This window comes from Hyperoodon ampullatus (assembly GCF_949752795.1).
Source record: "Hyperoodon ampullatus genome assembly, chromosome: 2".
Taxonomy (NCBI): Eukaryota; Metazoa; Chordata; class Mammalia; order Artiodactyla; family Ziphiidae; genus Hyperoodon; species Hyperoodon ampullatus.
The window spans coordinates 49,206,891-49,229,592 of record NC_136915.1 but is presented as its reverse complement, the minus strand read 5'-3'; the positions used below and the strand labels follow the sequence as shown (position 1 = coordinate 49,229,592).

The window sequence follows — 22,702 nt, the reverse complement described above, 5'->3', positions numbered from 1 at the left end:
AAAAATCATCTCACTTATAGAGAGAGAACATAGTATGTGCCAGCACTGTTCAAAGTGCTTTAAATATTTCAATTTATCTAATATTCACCACAATCCTGTGAGGTGGGTACTATTTTATCCCTGTTTTGTAGATGAAGAAATTTGGGCCCAGAGAGGTTCATCATTTGCCCTGGGTCCACAGCTGGTGAAAGATACAGAGAGAATCTGAATTCGGGTAGATGGGCTCTAAGGCTCTACAGCCTCTTACTGACTTGCTCAAAATCACATAGCTAGAAAGAGGCAAACTGGAATTCAAAGCCTGGCGTGTCTGGCTCCAGACCCTGTATTTACTTAGTGACAATAGCTCACATGTCTGAGTGTGCCCAGCACGGGCCTGTTCTAAGCACTTTATTTGTATGCACTTATTTGATCCTTACCACTTTCCAAGTGAGGAAACTGAGGCATAGAAGTAAAGTGACTTGCCCAAGGTCCCAAAGCTGTGGCAGAGAAAGGACTTGAACCCAGGCAGTCCGGACCTAGAGCCCAGCCTTTCTTGCCTCACTAACCGTCTGTCCTCTCAGCTGCTTACCCCGGAGTCTGTTATACGTGAATAAAAACCAAGCTGCAGCACAGGTTTCCATCATTCTCATTGGTTTCTGGAGTCACAGATAAAGTCTTCTGTCCGTGCAAAGTCTAAGGCATTTCTGGTTACTGGTGGCTTTCTGTTTACTTTGCCCAACTGTTTGCTCTCTGGGGACAGAAGCTGACAGTAGCACTCCCTGTGCAGGCTCTGCATGGATCCAGGAGCCTCAGTCAGATCTCCTGTCGCATAGAGAAAATGAAGACATCCAGGGTGTGGGCTTGGAGGGCACCCGCAGAGCTGTTTCTTCTCTGTGCTGCCCTGGCGTGTCTCAGTTTGCCGGGTTCCAGGTAAGTGACGGTTCCGAATGACTCCCTGATCCATACTATGACGGGGAATATAAAGCAACATCATAGTGACCCTCTCCTTGTCACATGCCTATTAAATAAGGAACATCTCCTGAAGCAATCTGCATGCGTCTGATAAAATAATATCAACAACTCTTCAGATTGTTGTGGAACCCAGCGAACAACTTCAACAAAAGTTCTTGTAGGAAACTGACATGTTTCAATGTATTTTGTCATGCTGAGAATACTTGTTCTGTATTCTGAACAAAGCCTTGGCATGATTCTTTATGCAAAAGGGTTGTTATGTATGGGGAAAAAAACCAATTCATAACAATGATTTTAATATGAGAGTGACCTACCCTACCTGCTCATCAACCTAAACTCTTTGTTCTCAGGCTCTTGCACTCTCTCTCTCTCTCTCTCTCTCTCTCTCTCACTCGCTCTCTCTCTCTCTTTCTTTCTCACACATACACACACACATTCCAGATGTTCGCAGCAGTTAAATGCTAGCTAATTTATTTCATCATTTTTTAGTATTTGTTAATAGGGTGCAAAACAGGCTAAAAACAAATATCTGAGTTGAAAGCTCAAACTTAATCTGAGTGGAAGTTCAAACTTGGGCTCCACTGAAAGAAGCACCATTGACATGGCAATTGGGGGATCCTTCTGGTACAGGAGAAGCCGCTACCATCAGAGGCTAAAGCTGTCAGCTGTCCAAGGCTCCTTGTGAGCCATCCCGTGGGAAGAAGGACTGCTAATGCCATTCCTCTTACTCATCCCATAAAAGCTGTGTGCGCACAGTCTCCCATGGGAGGAACACCTGGTACCCTTTGTACGCACCCCCTGGTGTCAGCTCTGCTGAGCACTCAGCCCCCGTTGGGCACCACCCGGAGACTAGGGTGATGAGTGTTCGCTACCCATTGGGCACTCAATGAATAGTAGGTATTATGATTATCAAGAATCTCAACTTGGCCCTGAGAAGAACAAAGAAGCCAAGGCCTTCCTTGTGTGTACTATGTGTCCATCAGGATGCAAGGAAATGTGTCTGGAATGGAGGGTTTAAAGGGATTATAACAGCCCTACAGATGGACCCCTACGTGAGGCCCCTTGTCAGGCTCTGAGGCTGCAGAAGTGAATAGGACACAACGGGCTCATGTTCTCATGGAGAAAACCAACATGTGAGCACATATTATGTGTGCTGTTGCAATAAATAGCACAGGGGCAGGTGGGAAACAAGAGAGGAGTGACTGGCTTTACCGGAGATGGAGTCTGGCAAGGCTTCTGGAAGAGAGGATGCTTGAGCTGAATCTTTACATAGGAATAGGTATTTGCCAAATGGCCAAGGAGGTGAAGGGTGTTCCAGGCAGAGGAAGTAGCATAGACAAGGGCAGGGAGATGAGAGAGCCTGGCTTGTTCCTGAAGCCACACATCTACTTCAGTAAGCCTTGAGCACAGGTCAAAGTGGGGAGCTGCCAGAGACGGGACCAAGGAAGAGTCAGCAGGAGTCAGATCCTGGGTGGAGCTGGGGCAGGGTGGTGGTGCCTGTACACCAGCTAAGGAGCTTGAACCTTATCCTCTAGGCAGTGGGGAGCCATGGAAGGGTTTTAAGCAAAGGATCAATCGACACAGTCAGATTTATATATAGGAAGTAGACCCAGAGGTAGGAAGTGGAGATGTGAGTGGGTGAGTATAGACAACAGGTTGGGAAACCTTGCTTAATCATCCAGCGATGTCATGAGATGGGGTGTTATCCTTACTCACTATGTAGAAGAGCAAACGGGTCCTCAGAGAAGAGAAGAGATTCATTCACATCTCATGAGTCTCAAACCCTTACCTGAATCCAGGTTTAGTGCTCTGGCCTCTACCCATGATTCCATGGGGCAGTCTTGAACGTGGCATGTGTTTGAATTTCATACACGAAGTGGAGGAATAGCCTTCAGTTCTGCAACAGGAAATACTGAGACCTCCTTTATTCTAGCTAAGAAAGGTTTCTGTTTTTAGTTACTCTTGTAATCAAGTCAGATGAAATACTCATTATGTCATCTTAAGACTTATGTTTGCTTATTGCCACTCTGTGCCAGGCACTTAGGTATATTAAGTCTAATTCTCAAAGCTATTTGAGATAAGTGCTATTGTTTATAGTTTACAGAGAGGGAAACTGAGATTTGGAGAGAGAACTATCTCTAGGTTCCTCACTTAGTATATCAATATAACAGAGTATGGATTCACATCTGTTTTTTTTTCTGGTTCCAGAGCCCCTGTATGTCCCTGTATCTTTCTGCCTCTTGCTAATGCATTATCTCTTCTCCACCTGCATTGTGGATCTGACTTGCTGGACTCCCAGGCCATTTCTCTATCTCTGGACCACACATTTGTTGCCTTGAGAGTTTGCTTTAAATTTCATTTCTACAATAGCAAATGACACAGAGAAGAGAAATTGAAAATCCACCACCCAGAAGCTGCCCCCTTCCAGCAAAGAGGAAGGATGCTATTTGCAAAGGATGCAGCTGCCTAACAAATTGTGTGTGACAAGAAAGTTGTTGTGTGTCAGGGCATTTCTACAGAAAGCCAAAATATTTTTTTTTTTTTTTTTTTTTTTTGTGGTATGCGGGCCTCTCACTGTTGTGGCCTCTCCCGTTGCGGAGCACAGGCTCCGGATGCGCAGGCTCAGCAGCCATGGCTCACGGGCCCAGCCGCTCCGCGGCATATGGGATCCTCCCAGACCGGGGCACGAACCCGTATCCCCTGCATCGGCAGGCGGACTCTCAACCACTGCGCCACCAGGGAGGCCCCAGAAAGCCAAAATATATTGATGCACCCCATCTATGTAAGCTTATGGCTCGCAATTTACTGCTGACCTAATCTTGCCGTATGCGATGGATCCATCTTTATTTTGATCAGAGACTCCTGTTAGAAAGAGAGTAGGAGACAGGAACCAAGTGAAATATGTCCTCCTGCTGGCAGCTGCATTCCATGCACCTCGAGGAACGGCAGGTACCTCCTTGCCAGTCCTTACGTAGAGGAAACGTTCCAAGGACTTGTAGAAGGGTGTTTGCTGTAGCATTGTTTGCAATTGCAAAACATGAAAAAAATATATAAACATCCTTCAAAAAGAAAAAGAATAAGTTGAATGCAGTGTATGTCTTATGATGGAACATGTAGATAAAAGAAAGGAACAAGGCCTCTTTATGAATCAACATGGATAGTCCAGAAATACAATGTTGATTGACAAAAGCAAGTTATAGAATACTATGTCCAGTATGAGTGCAGCTCACAAAAGCAACGCTATGTGTTGTGTCTATATGTATGTATGTATGTAAACATTTAAAAAACTGGAAGGATGTGCAGCAAATTCATGACAGTAGTATCCTCTGAAGAAGAGAAGAAAGTGAACTGGGGCTGGTGTAAAACACAGATGTCAAATTTATAAGGTTATTTTTTATGTAAAAAAAAAAAAGACTTGAAGGAAGTATACCAAAATGTTAACAATTGCCAATCCTGTGCTGTGAATACCTGAGTATTTATTATTTTGTTTTCTGTACTTCTCTGGGCATGTTTAATTTTTCAACATTAAAAATACACAGAGGGGGCTTCCCTGGTGGCTCAGTGGTTGAGAGTCTGCCTGCTGATGCAGGGGACACGGGTTCGTGCCCCGGTCCGGGAAGATCCCACATGCCGTGGAGTGGCTGGGCCCGTGAGCCATGGCCGCTGAGCCTGCGCGTCCGGGGCCTGTGCTCCGCAACGGGAGAGGCCACAACAGTGAGAGGCCCGTGTACTGCAAAAAAAAACACACAAAAAAACAGAGGATTTTTGAATGACAGAAGTCAAGGCAGTTGGTCAGAACGTCCATCTGGTTCATCTCTGTAAATTCACAGCGTGAAGACACGTGTTATAATAACCATACACAGATGTCCTGACTGCCCCTGTCCTCTGTTGGGTCCATGCTAGTCCCAGGAATTAAAGGTGCAATTTAATGCTAGCCTTGCTTTCAGATTTGCATTTTATAGTACTAATAAACCACACACATTTATCCAATATAATTTACAAACATGCTGTTTATTCAGCTGATTACTTCATCGTATTGCCACCTCCATAATGAAAAGAGATCTGGTGGTTGTAACCACTTTTTTTTCCTTGCGGTACGTGGGCCTCTCACTGTTGTGGCCTCTCCCGCTGCGGAGCACAGGCTCCAGACGCACAGGCTCAGCGGCCATGGTTCACGGGCCCAGCCGCTCTGCAGCATCTGGGATCCTCCCGGATCGGGGCACGAACCCGTGTCCCGTGCATCGGCAGGCGGACTCTCAACCACTGCGCCATCAGGGAAGCCCTGTAACCACTTTTTACCAAGTTCCTTCTGTAAGTGATCATCTTGCCCATTAACAGGCTTTCACATCTCAGAGGGGAAAAGAATTGTGACTCTTAATAGCGAGTGTGCACATTATTTATGTACTCAGTCTCCACTGTGGCCTGAATTGGGTGGAAAGTTGCTAAAAACACAATGTAACTATTTCTTAGTGGCAACAGAAAGAGGATACCCTGCAGAGCTGTCAAATACCTACTTAGGAGAAGACAAATGACAGACAATATTGTTTTGTCAAACCTGGGCAGATTAGTAGATAAGAGCACATTCTGAAGCCCCCAGCTGCTGGGCAGCATCCTGCCTCAAGTAACCATTTTAAAGACTACACCTGTGGTTCCCACTAGTCTTTGACCTTTCATTAAAGATCCAGCTTTACTAGGCAATTGATTTTTGCTGATCTCTGGGGTGGTCATGGAGATAGATTTCACTGTGGTTAATATTATCCTCTTTTTTTAGGACTCTTGCCAAGTGAGACTGTATTGTTAATGACCTTGTCTGGAGTGATATGTTAAAATTTTGAGAAAGCGGAAACTATGTGATGCTCTGCCTAATGACTGAATCTGGACACAGGGATGCAAGAGGCCTTGCATGGAGATGGAGGGGACTGGCAGAGTGGATGCTGGCCTGGTTCCCTTACGGGCAGCATAGAGAAATGGACCTAACAGAGACTAGAGTTGAGCAGACCTCGGCTCAGACTCCAGCATGACCACATACCAGCTGCATGGCTCTCGGCCATTTCCCTCATCTCTCTGGAAGGTTGCTGCCTTCTAGCATTGCTGTCAGGATTAGATGAGATGGCATGGGTGAAACATCTCAGGCAGGATCTGACACGTCCTGGGCGCTCAACAAATCTTAATTCTCGTTCTCTTCTCTTGTCCCTTTTTACCTTGAAAAGAAACACAAATTACAAAGTTTCTTGCAGTGTTATACATTCTTTCAGATGGAAGAAAAATAGAAACCATAATATACCCATCGTATTACACATAGGGAAACCAGAGGCCTAGGCAGATTAAATAACATGCCCATTCATTCCCTCTTTTACTCGATGTCCCAAGACTGCCAGGAACTCAACAAAAAGTGTTGCCTTATCTTCTAGACAGATCTCAGATCTCATATTACTTGACTGCTCTGCAGATGTGACACCATCTGCCTCTCCCAGCACCGCCCCCCACTGGCCTCACCCCATCCCCTACCCACCCCTATGTACTGTCCTCGCCCTGGCCTGGGGGACACCAGTCTCTCCTTGTCTGCTGGTTGTGCTTATGTTCCCCACGGTCTTGTCCTTGACCGGCATCTCTCAAGAACAGTCTTATCCTCTCCCAAAGCTTTTCATGATCAGATCTGTATCCCTAGTACAAATCCCTCTCCTGAGTTCCAAAACTATGTAGGAACTATTTATCAAATGACTCTACGTAGGTGTTCCACAGACACCTGGAACTCCATCATCCTCGACAGATTCCTTTGCTCCTGAGTTCCCCACTCACCCACCCACTCAAACTAGAAACCAGCATCAACCTAAACCTGTTCCTCTCTCTAACCCACACCCCCCATCCTATTACCCACCACTCTATCCATTCCACCTGAGAATCCTCTAGTAAGTCTGTCTTCCCCATTCTCTCTCCCCTGGATGCTGCAATGGTGCAGGCTCACATCACTCCTTGGTACCACTGCTCGAGCCTCCTACCTGCTTTTCCTGCCTCAGGGCTCTTCCCACCTCCACCCAGCCTCCATACTGCAGCCACAGTGATGTCCTAAAGCTCAGCTCTGACCGTGGAGCCTGCATGCTTAAAAACCTTGCCTACCGGATAAAGTCCGGAAGAGCTAAGGCGTGAGGCATGTTTCTCTTTTCCTATCCTAAGCGAAACTGTGAGTTCCAGAAGGCAAAACCTGTGTCTTATAATTCTCTGTATCCTCTTTAGCATAGTATCCTGAACATGGTTTGTTCTCAGAAAAAAATTCATAGACTCATAATGTGAGAGGGCAACTTAAAGACCACCTAGTCCAAACGTCTCATTTTCCAGGGGATAAAACAGAGGCCCCAAGATGGGGAGAGTATTACTTGAGGTCATACATCTAGCTGTGGTTGTAATCCCTGCATATCTAAAGCACGTTAGAGTTTATAAAGTGCTTTCACATATACTTTCTTATTTAATCCTACAAATAGCCTAATGAGTTAGGTATGATTCTTTCATTATATAGGTGAGAAAAGGGAAGCTCACAGAGGTTGAAAAACCAGACCAAGATCATCCAGCTGCTGACGGACTGTCTTCTGATCAGAGTTCAGCACTCTTTTGACCCTTGCTAGCCATAATGTCAGGCAGTAACTGGGGGTTCAATAAATACTTGTTGAATGAAATAACCTATACCTGACTGATAAAGGAATAGCCTTGCACAAATGAGCAAATATATATTTATTGAATGGACAGACAGGTGGTTAGATGTATATTTAATTCCCTTCTGATACTTGACTCTCTTCTCTATGATGACCTTTTAGGGGTGAAAGGCCACCCTCTCTTGAGTCAAATGCAGTCAACGAGAGCCTTGCCAAGACTAGACAGACGCGGAGTGTGGATGTCACCTCAATGCCTATTGATTGTGAACTGTCCAGCTGGTCCGCCTGGACCACATGTGATCCTTGTCAGAAGAAAAGGGTAGGTACCCAGGCCTTGGGAGACCTCTAAGCTTCCAGGAGCCCTAATCCTCAGCAAGATCGGCTGAGGCATTACTGACAGTGCCTGCATCATAGTAGGACCTGGGTAAATGTTGGCTGATTTAGTTAATGGATTTTATTCCTCTGAGTTTCCAAGGAGCAATCAGATCCTTTCTTTGACCTTTCAGATTTTTTCCAAGCATATCTGTGCTTGCTCCCATTAGCAGCTTCTTAATTAGACTTCCTACCTCCAACCTTGCTCTTTCAATCCATCTTTCATGGTGCACCCAGGGGAGCTATTGAAAATGAAAGTCTGGCCAGTCTTTCCCCCAGCTTGGACATCCGAAGTCTATGCATGGCCCTTAGGATCAAGTCCAGACTCATGGTATTCAAGGCCCCCCATGCCCACGTCTCCATAGAACATCCCCCATGCCAGCACACAGAACACGTGTATTTTTCTGACCATGTCACACTCTGTCTGTTCCTTTATTCATGCTGCTTTCTTAGGCTGGAGTGACCTTTCCCCCTCCTTCACCAGCTGACACCTCCTCACGATTTGAAACTGCTTAGCGGCCGCCTCTTTTGAGAAGCTTTCCCTGACTTCTCAGCCCCCCGTGCCCTCAGATAGACACCCTTTCATGAACTACAATAGCTCCTCATTCCTCCTGTATCCTAACACTTATCATTTCCTTTTCTTTTATTATTGGTCTTTCCATTAAATGGTGAGCGCTGAAAAACGTGTTCAACACTGTATCGTCAGTGTATAGGCCAATGTCTGGCATGTAAGAGGTGCTCCATAAACATGTGTTGTTTGATCTCATCATATTTTTTGACATCTCTATAAGGAAGGGAGGATAATTGTTACACTTTCTGTTAGGCAGATAGATAGAGACCCAGAGCAGGTAAATGATTTCTTGGGTTCACCCAGTAGCAAAAACAGACCTTGAACTCAGGCCATTGGCCTCCTTGTCTAGCATTCTACCAGTCAAAACACACAGTCTCTGCAGTATTTGTTCTTCGATCTTCCTTGTCACGGGAGGGCTGACCCAGGAGCCAGCTCTAAGAACAGGATATGTGTCAAGAGAAAAGAGAACGGTTCTCATTTCCCCGGCTCCTTGGGAAACTGAACCAGCCATGGGCTACGACTCTAAAGAGGCTGTGGAAGTAGGCCCAGGACAATTGCACGCTTAATTGGATCAATGTGGAGAGCCAGGCAGGCTCATTCAGTTCCCAAAGAAGGCATTATTGCTGATGTGATCAACATTGATCCAATTATCTGGATAATTGCTTCATCTGCACCATAAACCAGGAAGACCCAGCATGAGCCCGTAGACAGAGCTCAGCCAGACAGAGCTCTGCACTCAGACTTTGCTACACATGGTCCCTCAGTGGACATCACTGCTGTCTGCCGGGTCAGTGGCTGGGAGTTCATCAAAACCTTTCGACTGGAATTGGGAGTGTCTTTCCTCCGTCATCTCCACACTCCTCAAACCCATTTTGTCTCTGGTGCCTGGGGCTAGTCTTCTGGCATCTTCTTTGCAGACATTATCCCTGTCCTGCCAGCCTCTGCCTTCCAGGAAGAAAGACTCTGGGAAAGCAAAGGAACATGGGTGGATGGTTGTCTATGTTTCTTTTCTAGATTTCCAGATACCATGCACGTAATAAGTGTGGCTGGTTAACATGTCAGTCCGTAAAGGGGCTGCTATCCTGCTTTGCCCCGTTTGGTGGTACCAAAATCTTGACTGCAGCTAGCATTTGGACGCCACCCAAATCTGATTGTTTCCTTCCTCTGCAGTGGTTTCTCATTTCCCCGTAATGAAGTACTAAATCCAGCCTTACTGAGGCCCGGGAGGCCCTGCCTCACCTGCTCCTGGCTACGTCTCCCTCCACCTCTTGCCACTCTCCCTCCTTCACTCTTCACTCCAGCTGTGATGGATTTCTTCTCGTTTCCTGGAACAAGGTGCATACTGTCTAGTCTCTCAGCTTTGGCACAGCAGTTCCCTCCACCCAGATTGCCCTTCTCTCCCCTCCTCAGCCAGCTCTCCATGTTTGCCTGACATGTCTACTCATCCTCTGGGGCTCAGCTTAGATGTCGCTTCACCGTCTCCTAAGGCTGCACTGCGGATTCCCCTCTGCGTTTACAGAGCGCTCTGTACTGCCCCTGTCATGGCGCCCATTGCACTGTGTTGTCACTGCCTGGTGTTGACCATCATCACCACCACCACCATCTGCAGCTGCCTCGAGGGCAGCCCAGAGGGCATGATTATGATCAAAACCAAACAAGCATAAATAGGACCTACCTTTTTCAACATTGGGTGGCTCAATCCAAAGTTTGGAAATCCAATCAATATTTCTGGAATAAACAATCTAGAGATAGAGAAATATTGACTGCTAAAAATTATTAATAATTAAAAAGAAAAATAAGCACAAGCAATTGAGTGCCTACTGTGTACCAGACAACATGAGGTTTCATATATATCTCATACATATAATTGAAACTCCGTAACTGTACATTTAGGTAATTCATTATCCCCATTTTATAGATTAGTAAATTGAGATCACAATGCTTAAGTAACTTACCTGATATCACATAACTAGAAAGTATCAGAGTCAGTGGCTCCAAAGTGCATGCTTTTGTGTTATAAGCTGCTTAGTAAATGAGAATACTTGAATCAACCCATTGGATTAATCAAGCTGAAAGACTGAACTGGCTGCATCAATGCACTTACTACCTTTGACTCCAAAGCCCACACTTTCCCCACATTTAGCAAATCTTTACTGATCACTGTGGATGCAGAAATTGAAGATAAGGTCCCTGCCCTCAGAGGGCTCCCAGTCTATTTGAAATAGACAACCAGCCAATGGCAATATAGATCCTTAAGTGTACCCCTTAGCTCCCCAGGTCTCTGAGGCTCTGCCCTTGGTTCACCTTGTTCCTCTCTGCTACAGTACAGACATGCCTACTTGCTCCAGCCCTCTCAGTTCCATGGGGAACCATGCAGCTTCTCTGACAAGGAAGTTGAAGACTGTGTTTCCAACAGACCATGCAGAAGTCAAGTGCGATGTGAAGGTTTTGTGTGTGCGCAAACAGGTATAAAGGGACACAGGAGTGGGAGGGGAACGCTATCAAGTGAGCCAATGGCACCTGATGATGGGAGGACTGGCCATTGCCTAGTGCTCAAGATCAGGGTCATGTGTCAGGTCAGGAGGCCTCCTTGACCTCTTTTTACACGTATTATTTCATAAAAACAACCCTACCGTGTAGGTGTTAATATTACCCCCATTTTACAAATTGAGAAATTGAGACTTGGAGAAGTTACTCACCCAAGATCATACGGCAGGTAAGTGGAGGAGGTACAATTAGGAATTGGGGAATTCAAATTACATTCACTGACATTAAGGACACCAAAATTATGTGTGCTAGAATAAGAACTCCCGAGTTAAATCTACTTTGACTTTGTAATTTAGAGGAGTCACTTAACCTTAGCACTTGTTGGTTCTCTAAACAGAAAATCAGAAGTGATGTTAATACCTTACAAGTTTGCTATAAGCATCAAGTGACACAATGGATGTGAAAGTTCTTTGCAGACCGTGAGTTCTGCTGGCTTTCTCAGAGGTTTGAGGATAAATACAATATAGCAAAGCCACCTGCAACAGTTAAATAGGGTGGGTAGCATCATTTATCTCTGAAAATTCTTTGGTGAGATGGTCCCTGCATTTCTGTATCACCAAGTACAACATAACCCTTAACCCATGAGATAGTAAAACATTTTCGATTAAAGGAAGCAAGGGAAAAAAAGAAATGAACGGGCAGACAGAGGGAAGGAAGGAAGGAAGGAAGGTAGGAGCACACGAATAATCATCAGCGGCAGAGCTAAGTAAACACTTGTCTTTTCGATTCATTCCTCTAGCTCATTCAGGCAAACATATGCCTCTCTGTTTCTCCAAGGCTCCAGCAAAAATAAGAGTATTTTGACCCAAATTATCTAGATGGGAGTTGCAACTCTCTACATTCTCTGTAACCATGTGGACGGTGCTTAGGGATCTTCTCAGAAAGAATTAGTGATTCTTAGAGCAATTTCTAGGGCTGATTTCAAAGGCAAAACTCCATCCAATAAACCTGAAAGACTTTTACAGGGGTGTCCATGGACTAATTATGACCAGTGTTCCATGATTCTGACCAAAGCCGTAATGGTTATTTGGGCAGGCTTTAGTTTAAATGCCTTGTAAGGAACATGTGAAAACCAGATTGTTACTCTTCTGCCTTTTTGTTTTGTTTTGTTTTGGGTTTTTTTGGCAGTACGCGGGCCTCTCACTGTTGTGGCCTCTCCCGTTGCGGAGCACAGGCTCCGGACGCGCAGGCTCAGCGGCCATGGCTCACGGGCCCAGCCACTCCGCGGCATGTGGGATCTTCCCGGACCGGGGCACGAACCCGTGTCTCCTGCATCGGCAGGTGGACTCTCAACCACTGTGCCACCAGGGAAGCCCTCTTCTGCCTTTAATACCCCAAAACATTGGTTAAAAATGACCAGACACATCTGAGGAAAAAAGGTTACCTGTCTTATGGGCTTTATCTCCCAAGAATATACAAATAAGAAAGGAAGTCAAGTCAATGGGGAAAAGAGTTTCAAGGAAGCAAATAATTTTAAACATACAGTCCAAATAATTTTATCATCTAAAAGTAGTCCGGGGCTTCCCTGGTGGCACAGTGGTTGAGAGTCCGCCTGCTGATGCAGGGACACGGGTTCGTGCCCTGGTCCGGGAGGATCCCACATGCCACGGAGTGGCTGGGCCCGTGAGCCATGGCCACTGAGCCTGCACGTCCGGAGCCTGTGCTCCGCAACGGGAGAGGCCACAACAGTGAGAGGCCCGCGTACCACAAAAAAAAAAAAAAATTAAAAGTAGTCCGAATGGCTCTGGTGTTGAAGGCAGTGTGGTTTAGTGGGGAGAGTTTGTGATAAGAAAGCTATAGTTTCCAATCCTCCTGCCAGTACTTACCAGCAATGTGCATTTGGACCATCAAAACACTAATAATGGTAATAACAACACATATCCAGCACTTACCATGAGCCAGTACTGTTTCATTCATTTAAATCCCCAGCCACCCTAGGGGGTAGGTATGATGGAGTCTCTATTTTACAGATGAGTAAATTGAGGTGGGGGGGGGTCAGGTAACATTTGGAAGGTCCCATGACTAGTACTGTTACAGGACCCACTGAACCCACCACCTCTCACCAGTGCCAAGCAGAGGAGTCCAGCCTTCCTTCCTGTCTGGCCACTCGACCCCTGCCTAGCAGATCTGCCTTCAAGTACTTTCAGAAATATAACACTGGCTTCTTTGGGAGGATAAACTGTGGATTCCATTACCCACCCACCCCGATACACGAGGACTAATGCAAACAGAGCGTTAAAGGCACAGCAAAGTGTCCAGCCCACAGTGGGTCTCAAACCATGTGAGTCCCCCCACTCTTACCAGCCTCGGACCATGAGTAACCCCCTTTCTCCATCCCAGGGAGGTGTGTAAACCGCAGACTTCTTTGTAACGGGGACAACGACTGTGGAGACCAGTCAGATGAGGGGAACTGTAGAAGGATTTATAAAAAATGTCAGCAGGAAATGGACCAATACTGGGCCATCGGCAGCCTGGCCAGTGGGTAAGTTACCGCCTTCTGTCGTAGAGCTGGAAGGGCACACAGTTAAATGTGATTCTGGAGAAGAGCCAGGGAGGGACCTGTAAACAGAGTGGCTCCTTTTTTCCTTTCTGAACAAGGCAGGGTTGTAAGCAGATGCTTGCGGCTGCTCCCTGAGGACAGACCCAGGGCCTCCGGGGGCACATCCCACGGAGAGATGGACCTACGCGGCTGCAAGGAGGGAGCACTGGGGGCAGAGCTGTCTTTTGGGGCCACGGAGGCTCCCGCGAGGGCTGGGGGAAGGGTTATTTGACACCTGCTCTGTGACTGTGTTAGGTACTTTCTAAGCATTACCTTTGAATCCCCTTGACAGCTGCGAGGGAGGTTTATCTGTTTCTCTATCGGGCTGGCCCAGAGGAGAAGGTGCTAAGTAATTAGCCAGTGAAGGAGTGCATTTCCAGCATGGCTCTGCAGCCACTCTGTGTGCAGCCAATCTGGGGGCCTCTGAGTTGGTGAAATCCTCTGGGGAGGTGAGGGGTCAGAAGGGACCAGACTGCCCTGGTGCTCACTCTCCTTTCTTGCTGCGCTCTGCAGCCTCTCAGCCTCCAGGGGAAGAGGAGGGCCTCCCTTCAGACGCCTCACAAATCAGCGTGTGTGACACAGTGTGGGGAGCAGAGTGGCCCTGGATGGGGTTCTCCCTCTTCCTAAATGAGCGTCAGACCTCCATCCTGAAAGGTTGTCATTAGAGATACAGACGCCTCATGTGGGGAAAACCTCCTCTCAGGACCACCTTAGAAACTAGTGATTATAAGCCCCATCTCCTCGATGAGGAAACTGAGGCCTGGAAAGTTAAGAAGGTTCTCAGAAGTCGCACGGCAAAGGGGGTGACAGTGGACATTCAGAGCCAGTAGCAGAGGCTGACTGGACCCTGCAAGAGGGGCAGAAATACGGCTCACAGGCCACGGGACCCTGGCTGAGGCACTTGTCTGTGAGGTGCCTTAGTTTTGTCATTTGTGGATGGAAGTTAGTAATACCCTTTTTTCCAATCTGTGAGGGATGCATAAGCTAATGCCATGGTAATAAATTAATACACAAGAGGCAGTTGTATGGGTGTGGTGGGAAGAAAGCAGACTCTGCTCTTGACTTAAGACACTCAGACTTTGAGTCCTGGCCCTGCCAGCTGCTGGGCAGTTCGGTTGCCCTCTCTGTGCCTCACTTTCCTTATCTGTTGAATGGGTATAATAATACTACCCATGGATTCAGTGAGCCAATATGTGTAATTGATTATTACAGTATTAAAAAAAATAAATGAATATACATTATTATGCTACATGAAACTCTGTCACAGGAGAGAGATCCTAAGACAATTCTGGTAGAGCAGAACAGGCCAACAGGCAGAAACTAAAAGGAGACAGCTCCTTTGAACAAAAAAATGGCTGTCGGTAGTAGTCAAAGCAGACTTCCAAGAATGGTCTAGCATGGTAGGCAAGACAAGCCTCCAGGAATGGAGGCTTCTTAAGAGGCGGTGAGAAAGAATGTCAAATTAGAGACAGGATTTTCATTCTTTCTAAATGGACATAATGGCATCCAGGGCTTCAGGGACATTAAGTAAGGTGATGCCCTGAGCCATCTGTGACTGTGTCTGTTTCCAGTTAGACCCTCAGTAAATGGGAATTAATTTAGTGTCTTGTGATGGGGGTCATACAGAAATTAAGAAGAAAACCACCATCCCCAAGGAGCACAGAATCTAGGGGAGACAACAGACACATAAATAATAACAAGCCTTTATCACAGACCAAGTAGTGTTCTAAGCACTTAACCAATATGGACACGTGTAATCCTCACAACCACTCCAAGAGATATGATTTTCTTTGTTCCCATTTTACGAATGAGGAGACTGAGGTACAGAGAGGTTAACTGGTGTACCCAAGGTTACGTAACTCGTAAATGGCAGAGCAGAAACTTGACCCCAGGCATCTGGCTGCAGAGTCCATGTTCTTGCCTACCGTGCTAGACCATTCTTAGAAGGCAACTGCAGTAGGTGCAGAACAATAAATACATGAGTGGGGCAAGCATAGGGTCTAATGAGGACCTCTAATGCACGCAGCTTGGTACAAGTGTCAGTGAAGGCTGCCCACAACAGACAACGACGGAACCCATTCTTGAAAGATAAGTAAGAGAGAAAACAGTGAATGGCTAGAAGGGCATTTAGGCATAGGGAACAGCCCTTACACAGAAGAAGAGCAAAGCAGACTGGAGGAAGAACACCCCCAAGTAGTAAGGGACTGGCTTTGTGACTGTGGCCGGGAGTGTCCAGAGATGAAGCCGGAAAGCTGGTTTCATCCAGATATGGAGGGCCTTGAGTGCTGTACCAAGGAATTTGGCTGTCCTTTAGTAGGTCTACCAGTTGAGATTACACCCTCACCTCTTACCCTTCTCCGCCCCTTCCCTGTAGGATAAATTTGTTCACAAACATCTTGGAGGGCCCAGTTCTCGATCACAGGTATTACGCCGGTTCATGCTCACCCCATTACATCCTCAACACGAGGTTTCGGAAGCCATACAATGTGGAAAACTTCACCCCACAGGTATGTGCCAGCCAGGAAGCCACCGCAGGGCCATGGCAGGGACACTGGCAGAGCAGCCAGTAGCATGGGTCCAGACCCGGCCTACAGCCTGCCTGCTGGGCGAGCGCCGATGCATCGCTTTTTCTCTCTGAGCTTCAATTCTTCATACGTAAAATGGGTGGTCCCTTCCTCTGGACACGGTGGTGAGGCTGACGTGCCATGTATAGTAAAGGCAGTACAGAGCTGTAGTAGCCATAATCATACTAACAGTAATAACAAAAGCTCCCGTGAAGAGACAAGCATAGCTTAGGATTTGGAGTCTCACAGATGCCTTTGCAACTTACCATCTATATCATCTTAAAGGCTCTGCGCCTCTGTTTTCCTGTCTTTAAAATGGGAGTTATAAAGGTTCTACCTGCACGCAGAGGATTAGTGAGGTGATTAGTGAGTGTAAATGCTTAGCACACACAATACCTGGTTTAATGGGTCTCAGGAAGTGCTAACTCTTCTTTTTATTTTTGGATGAAAAACAGGCTATTTTTGTTTTTTATTTATAGCCATAGATAGAGAAAACTGGTAGCTTCAGTTTCATATTTGTACCAAAAGCAAATACAGACACTGTAGGTCCATACTTTATTTTGCCTTTGGAAAATTTTACAGACTTTCGTATATAAACATTGGTATGACAGCTGGGACACCCTACCTAGACTTCCAGAGTTTATATAGACATTACAGACAAAGAATTACATCAGTGATGGAAGAGCAAACGGTCAGTTGGGTAGGAAGTGACACAAGCGACTTAACCTTGTGACTGGAATCACGAGTCAGTGGTTTGAATAAATGTAGGCAGTTGAGTGGCAAAGAGATAGATGTCTCAGATGCCAGGTGATACTAGAATCATCATGACAGACATGCAAGAATCCTAGCATCCAGAGACAGCCAGATGACAGGAAGTGTTAACTCTTGTTATTATCAAGTCCTTGCCTATGAGAACCAGGCTTAGTTCTAAGCATTTTTTTAAGTTATAAAATGCTCTACCAAGATAAGCCTGTGTTATTAACAAACAGACTTAAAAGCAATCTCACAGGAAGTGGGGTTTAGAATAGACTGTGTTACAGTGTGACACACACACCTGAGGCTGAGGGAGAGACCTGGGTGCCAGGCCTGGCTCTGTCACAGGTCCCAGTTGTACTTTAGGCTAAGTTCCTGCTCTTGTCTGTGCCTCAGTTTCCTCATCTGTAAAATGAGGGGCCGGACTGGATGACGTGGGTGGTAGTTTTCATGTCTAAAATTGTGCAGTCCTTAGGTTAGACTGCTACCCATCCTCCCTCTCCTTTCCTGCTCCCCTCCCCACACATAGTTATTGGCTGAAAAAGACAAAATGAGCCTTGGGACAAACACAGCCTCCCCCGTGGTGTCCAGCCCCATCCCTGTGGCCTCCACTTTCAAGGGAGGATCTCAGAGTAGCCGTTTATCCTCCTGGTAAAAAGAGCTCCTGGCCCAGGCAGGAGATAGAGCTTCCTCTCTCCATAGCTGTGTTTTGAGCCCTGTGCCAGGCACTGTACAGTGTTTTACCCACATAAACTCAAGCCTCAGAACAAGCCCAATGAAGGACCCGTTATCATATCCATTTTACACATGTAGAAACTGGGGCACAGAGAGGTTAAGGCCAATGTCCAGGGTTACCCAACGAGAAAATGGTGCCTCACACCTTGGGTGCCTTACTCCCCGCCACGCTCGGAATCACACCTGCTTTTCTTCCTCGGAAGCTGAGCAGTTATGGGGACGGCAAGCATCCAGAAGCTGGTGGGGTGTGGGCGGAGACGATTTGGGGAGCCCTTGGCAGTTCCCTGTGCACAGCACCACGAGCACTGATTTTCGAGCAAACAGCTCCTCTAAGTTCTCAAAGGTACTTGGCTGCCCTGTCCCTGCATCGCCCCTGCACTGCCTTTCACCGGCCCGTCATCAGCTGTCACTGAGCTCCTCTTACAGCCTCCACATTGGCTCGTCTCTCTGACCCCGAATTCATCCCTTCCAACCCAACCACTATTCCATCCTGTCACGAACTTCCTGATGCTCAGCTGCTTCCTCGGTTGGCTCATTCTTGGATTAAGCTCACATTTTGGCAAGTCATCCAAAGCCTCAGCATCTGGATGCCAGCGCGCTCTGTCGTAGCACCTTTGTCTTCCCCTCACTCTTGTATCTTCTGATACAACTGCACTAGCATCCCTACAGTTTCTGGACCACACCCTGCCCTTGCCCACCTCCATGTCTCTGCCTACAGCCCAGAATGTTCTCCTACGTTTCTGTCAGTTGACATCCAAATCAAGCGCCCACTTCTGAGTATCAGCCCATAGTGTTGGACACATCTGTTTCTCCTGCTGGATCAAGAGCCCTGGGGGTGGAGATGTGGGCGCCTCTGAGTATTTTGTGTCTGGAGTACTTAGTCTAGTACCTGGAACATAGTAAGAGTACAGTGGGTATCTGTTGACTTGAATTGAACTGATGTAAGTCAAATGACGTAAGGAACCTTTTCTTTTTTTTTCCTTCAGACCCAAGGCAGATATGAATTTGCACTGACAGGATATGAATCATACTCAGATTTCGAACATAATGTCACAGGGACAACAATCAGCAAGTCTAGTTTCGGCTTTGGTTTTAAAATACCTCAGATATTTGAACTTGGCATTAGCAGTACAAGTGGTAACGGCAAACATTTTATCAGCAGGACCAAACGATTCTCTCATACGGTAAGTACCCTTTGGCTGCTCTTCCATTTCTATGTATTCATTTGAATTTTCATGGCCACAGATGTGTCTGTATTCCGTATTGCTACTAGTAATGGCAGCCAATTATATTTGCTATCTTAAAAAGCTTTTCACAAAAAATACCTTGGCCTTACATTAACTTACTTTTCAGAAAGGCCAGACAGGGGTGGCCTTCTATAATTATTTACTTTCTTTTTTTTTTTTTTTCAGTATGGCATTGTTTTTGTTTTTGTCTTTTTTTTACTATTTTAATTTTATTGGAGTATAGTTGATTTACAATGTTATTTTCTCAGTTTTAATTTTTTTATTGAAGTATAATTGATTCACAGTGTGTTAATTTCTGCTGTACAGCAAAGTGATTCATTTATACATATAAAGACATTCTTTTTTTTAATATTCTTTTCCATTATGGTTTATCATAGGTTATTGAATGTAGTTCTCTGTGTACTCTCATTTTCTCATGAGCTTTTCCCTTGGTTTTCATTAAGCTGAAGAATATAGCTTTGCAAGACTAGATTATCTCTGGAGACTTTTCGACTCCCAGCAATTTGACTTCTGTTCCAAATATTCAGATGAAATTCCTCTCCAGATTGTTACCCAAGACCTCTTCTGGGGTCACCTCTAACTTCTTGGGGGTGTTGTTGTGTTCACATGCCTGTTTCTCCTGCTTGCTTTCTGGTCCTTATCAGTTACTTTCCTTCCTGGGTTCTAATAGCCCCATCTGTTCTCTATTTAATTTGTGGTCCTCTTCCCTTCTTACTCTACAGCTGCTGCAGGTGACTCTTCTGTTCACCCACCTCCTCTACCAGGGCAAGCATGAGCCTTCACCACCGCTTCTCCACTTTCTGTAAAGCTCAGACCTGCACCACCCACTCCTCTGGTTATCACTACTTAGATGCCTTATGGACTCTCCAAAGCAAGTTCTTCCTCCCAAGCTGTTTGTGTTAAATAGCATTCTTTTCCTTCTGCCTTTCTGGGCTAGGGATGTCAGAATCATATTTGGCTCTCTTTTCTCTTCATTCCCACATTTGTTGGCCACCAGATCCTTTAGGTTCACTCTCCAGTATTTCTTCGTTTTTTTTAAATTGAAGTATAGTTGATTTACAATGTTGCGTTAACTTCTGCTATACAGAAAAGTGGTTCAGGTATACATAAATATATACATTCTTTTTTGTGTTATTTTCCATTATGGTTTATCACAGGATATGCTGTACGGTAGGACCTTGTTGTTTATCCATTCTATGCATAATAGTTTGCATCTGCTAACCCCAAACTCCCACTCCATCCCTCCCCCTGTCCTGGCCTTGGCAACCACAAGTCTGTTCTCTATGTCTGTGAGTCTGTTTCTGTTTCATAGATAAATTCATTTGTGTCATATTTTAAATTCCACATATAAGTGATGTCATATGGTATTTGTCTTTCTCTGTCTGACTTACTTCACTTAGTGTGATAATCTCTAGTTGCCTCCATGTTGCTGCAAATGACATTATTTCATTCTTTTCATGGCTGCGTAATATTCCATCGTATATATATACCACATCTTTTCTATCCATTTGTCTGTCGATGGACATTTAGGTTGTTTCCATGTCTTGGCCATCCAGTATTTCTTATTCAAACTCTGATTACATCTTCACTAGCCCAGGCCCTTTGATCTCTGGCTTCAGCCCTCCAAATGGGTCTCCTGTCTTCCAACTTGCCCCTTCAAATGTATGTGCTTCCAGAAAAATGTTTTTGTGATGCTAATCTAGTTGTATCAGCTGCTCCCTATTGCCCATAAGGTGAAGATCAAAGCCCATGACTTAGTGGAAGAGGAGCAATTGGAGTTTGAAGTAAGATGACAGGCAGGTGGACTTGAAGAATCTTGGATTCCAGAGTGAACGAGGTGCCTTTATTCTCTGGTCGCTGAGAGTTTGCACATGAGCATGATATGGTAGCAAACTAATCTGAGAGGAACATGGAGGAAATTAAAAGTCTACAGCGATTTATGTGAGAAAAAGGGAGTGGTGAGGGGCTCAGAAAGTTCTCTGCTGCCAAAATATCAACCAGCAGAAAATGAGTCATAAACATGAACTAGACTGTAACTGTCTCTGCTTATTTTCCTTCATGTTCTCGGCTGTGAACAACTTGGGGACAGAGGCTGTTTCTTTCATCTTTAGATCCACGATGGCACTTGGTAGGTGCTCAAGACTAAAATATAGTGATGAAGGACAGGATGATTAAAAGGAACTTGCCTTGTTAGGAGAGAAAGAGAGGGGTACCCTCCTTTGCTCCTCTCTCTCTTCCTCCCTCCCTCCCACCTCCCTGATTCAAACAGCCAGTTATAGAATGGTTACACCATGCTAGGCACTAAACTAGACACTTGGGACCTAGAGACAAATATAACATGATTCTTGCCTTCAAGCTCACGGTCTAGTAGGAGAGGTAAACACGTTTGCAGATAACTTAGTCCTGATTTTGATATCAGTTGTAATATAGCATGGTCTATACTACAAAGGAAATATGAACAACATGCAGTGCAATCCTGGGAGATGGAGTGTGTGTCAGGGAAATTCAGAGATGGTATCACATAGGCAGCAACAGGTAAGCAGGAATTTAGAGTATAAGTAGGTGTGTGTCAGGCAGAAAAGGGAGGGAAGAGCATTTCTAGCAGAAGGAACAACGTGTGCAAAATTATATTATGAAAGAGATGTGGGGAAGAGTGAAACGTTAGACGGATGCTGAGGTACGGTGTGAGCAGTGGAGAATAGTAAGGTATGCGGGGGAGGGTGGGGAAAACTTCAAGGTTGTAGAAGATGAAGCCAGGAGGCTACTGGGGGACAGATGGTGAAGGTCTTACATTCAGAGTAAGGGAGTTGATTATATTCTGCAGGCAGTAGAGAGCCAATGCAGGGTTTTGTTTTAAGCCCAGAAGAGCATTGTAATAACAGAGTTTTAGGACGTCAACTCTGATTGGAGCATTGAGGGCAGCCAGAGGGAGAAAGGAAATCAGTGGGGCAGCTTTTATCATAACCCAGGCAGAGGAAGAAGGCTCAAATATTTAGAAAAGTCATGAACAGAGCACCTAGTGACTGCTTAGGTTGGAAGGATGGGAGGAAGGGAGTCATGAGTCACTGGGGCAGGACTAGGGTGGGGGAAAGCAGGGCAGGGAGCAGAGGTGGAATGGCGTATAGAGCTGATGGGTCAAGCTGGCTGAGAGTTTTAAGATGAGGGAAGAATGTGTATTTCCCACGCATTCGCCTTTTCCTCAGCCGTCACTGCAGTGCTGGAACCTCTCGCTCTGGGTTACAGTAACATTCCTGGATGCTTGACCTTCCTCTAGCATTACCATGTTTCAGTCTTTCCCACACACCAGGGGTCACCAAACTTTTTCTGTAAAGGGCCAGAGAGTAAATATTTCAGGCTTTGTGAGGCCGTAGGGTCTCTGTGGCAACCGCTGAGCTCTGCCATCATAGGGTGACAGCAGTGATAGACAGTGCATAAACAAGTAGGCATGGCTGCACTGCAAAGAAACTGGATTTACAAAACCAAGCACCAGATCCTGAGTGCAGGCTGAGTTTTGCTGACCGTTGCCATGTGCTACGGTGTCCAGCCTTCCTAAAGCACCACTTTTACTCTTTCTTGAGTGCCTTTTCTTCAGAGTTTAAAGAGCATCAACTGGCCTCTCTCACCTTCCAAGATGGCCCACGCTCTGGCTGTGGAGTGTGTATCTCCCTGAATAAACCTTCTTTCTCTTTAAAAAAAAAAAAAAAGCATCAACCAAGAAGTTGCCTTTGCGGGTCCGCAAACCCCGTCTCCCCTCAGTGGTCCACGGGCACCTGCTG

At 45.8% G+C, this 22,702-nt stretch overlaps 1 protein-coding gene across 1 annotated transcript in view; it reads left to right on the top strand.

Moving 5' to 3' along the window:
• Window positions 1–817: 817 nt before the first annotated feature.
• C8B (complement C8 beta chain) overlaps window positions 818–22,702 on the top strand; it is a gene marked incomplete at both ends in the record, with an annotated part of 40,822 nt that continues 18,937 nt past the window's right edge. Inside the window, 6 exons of the mRNA XM_079697494.1 lie at window positions 818–909; window positions 7,761–7,917; window positions 10,866–11,007; window positions 13,429–13,570; window positions 16,002–16,134; window positions 18,666–18,863. Of these exons, the coding sequence (XP_079553620.1) occupies window positions 818–909; window positions 7,761–7,917; window positions 10,866–11,007; window positions 13,429–13,570; window positions 16,002–16,134; window positions 18,666–18,863 (864 nt within the window). The remainder of the gene's footprint in view (window positions 910–7,760; window positions 7,918–10,865; window positions 11,008–13,428; window positions 13,571–16,001; window positions 16,135–18,665; window positions 18,864–22,702) is intronic.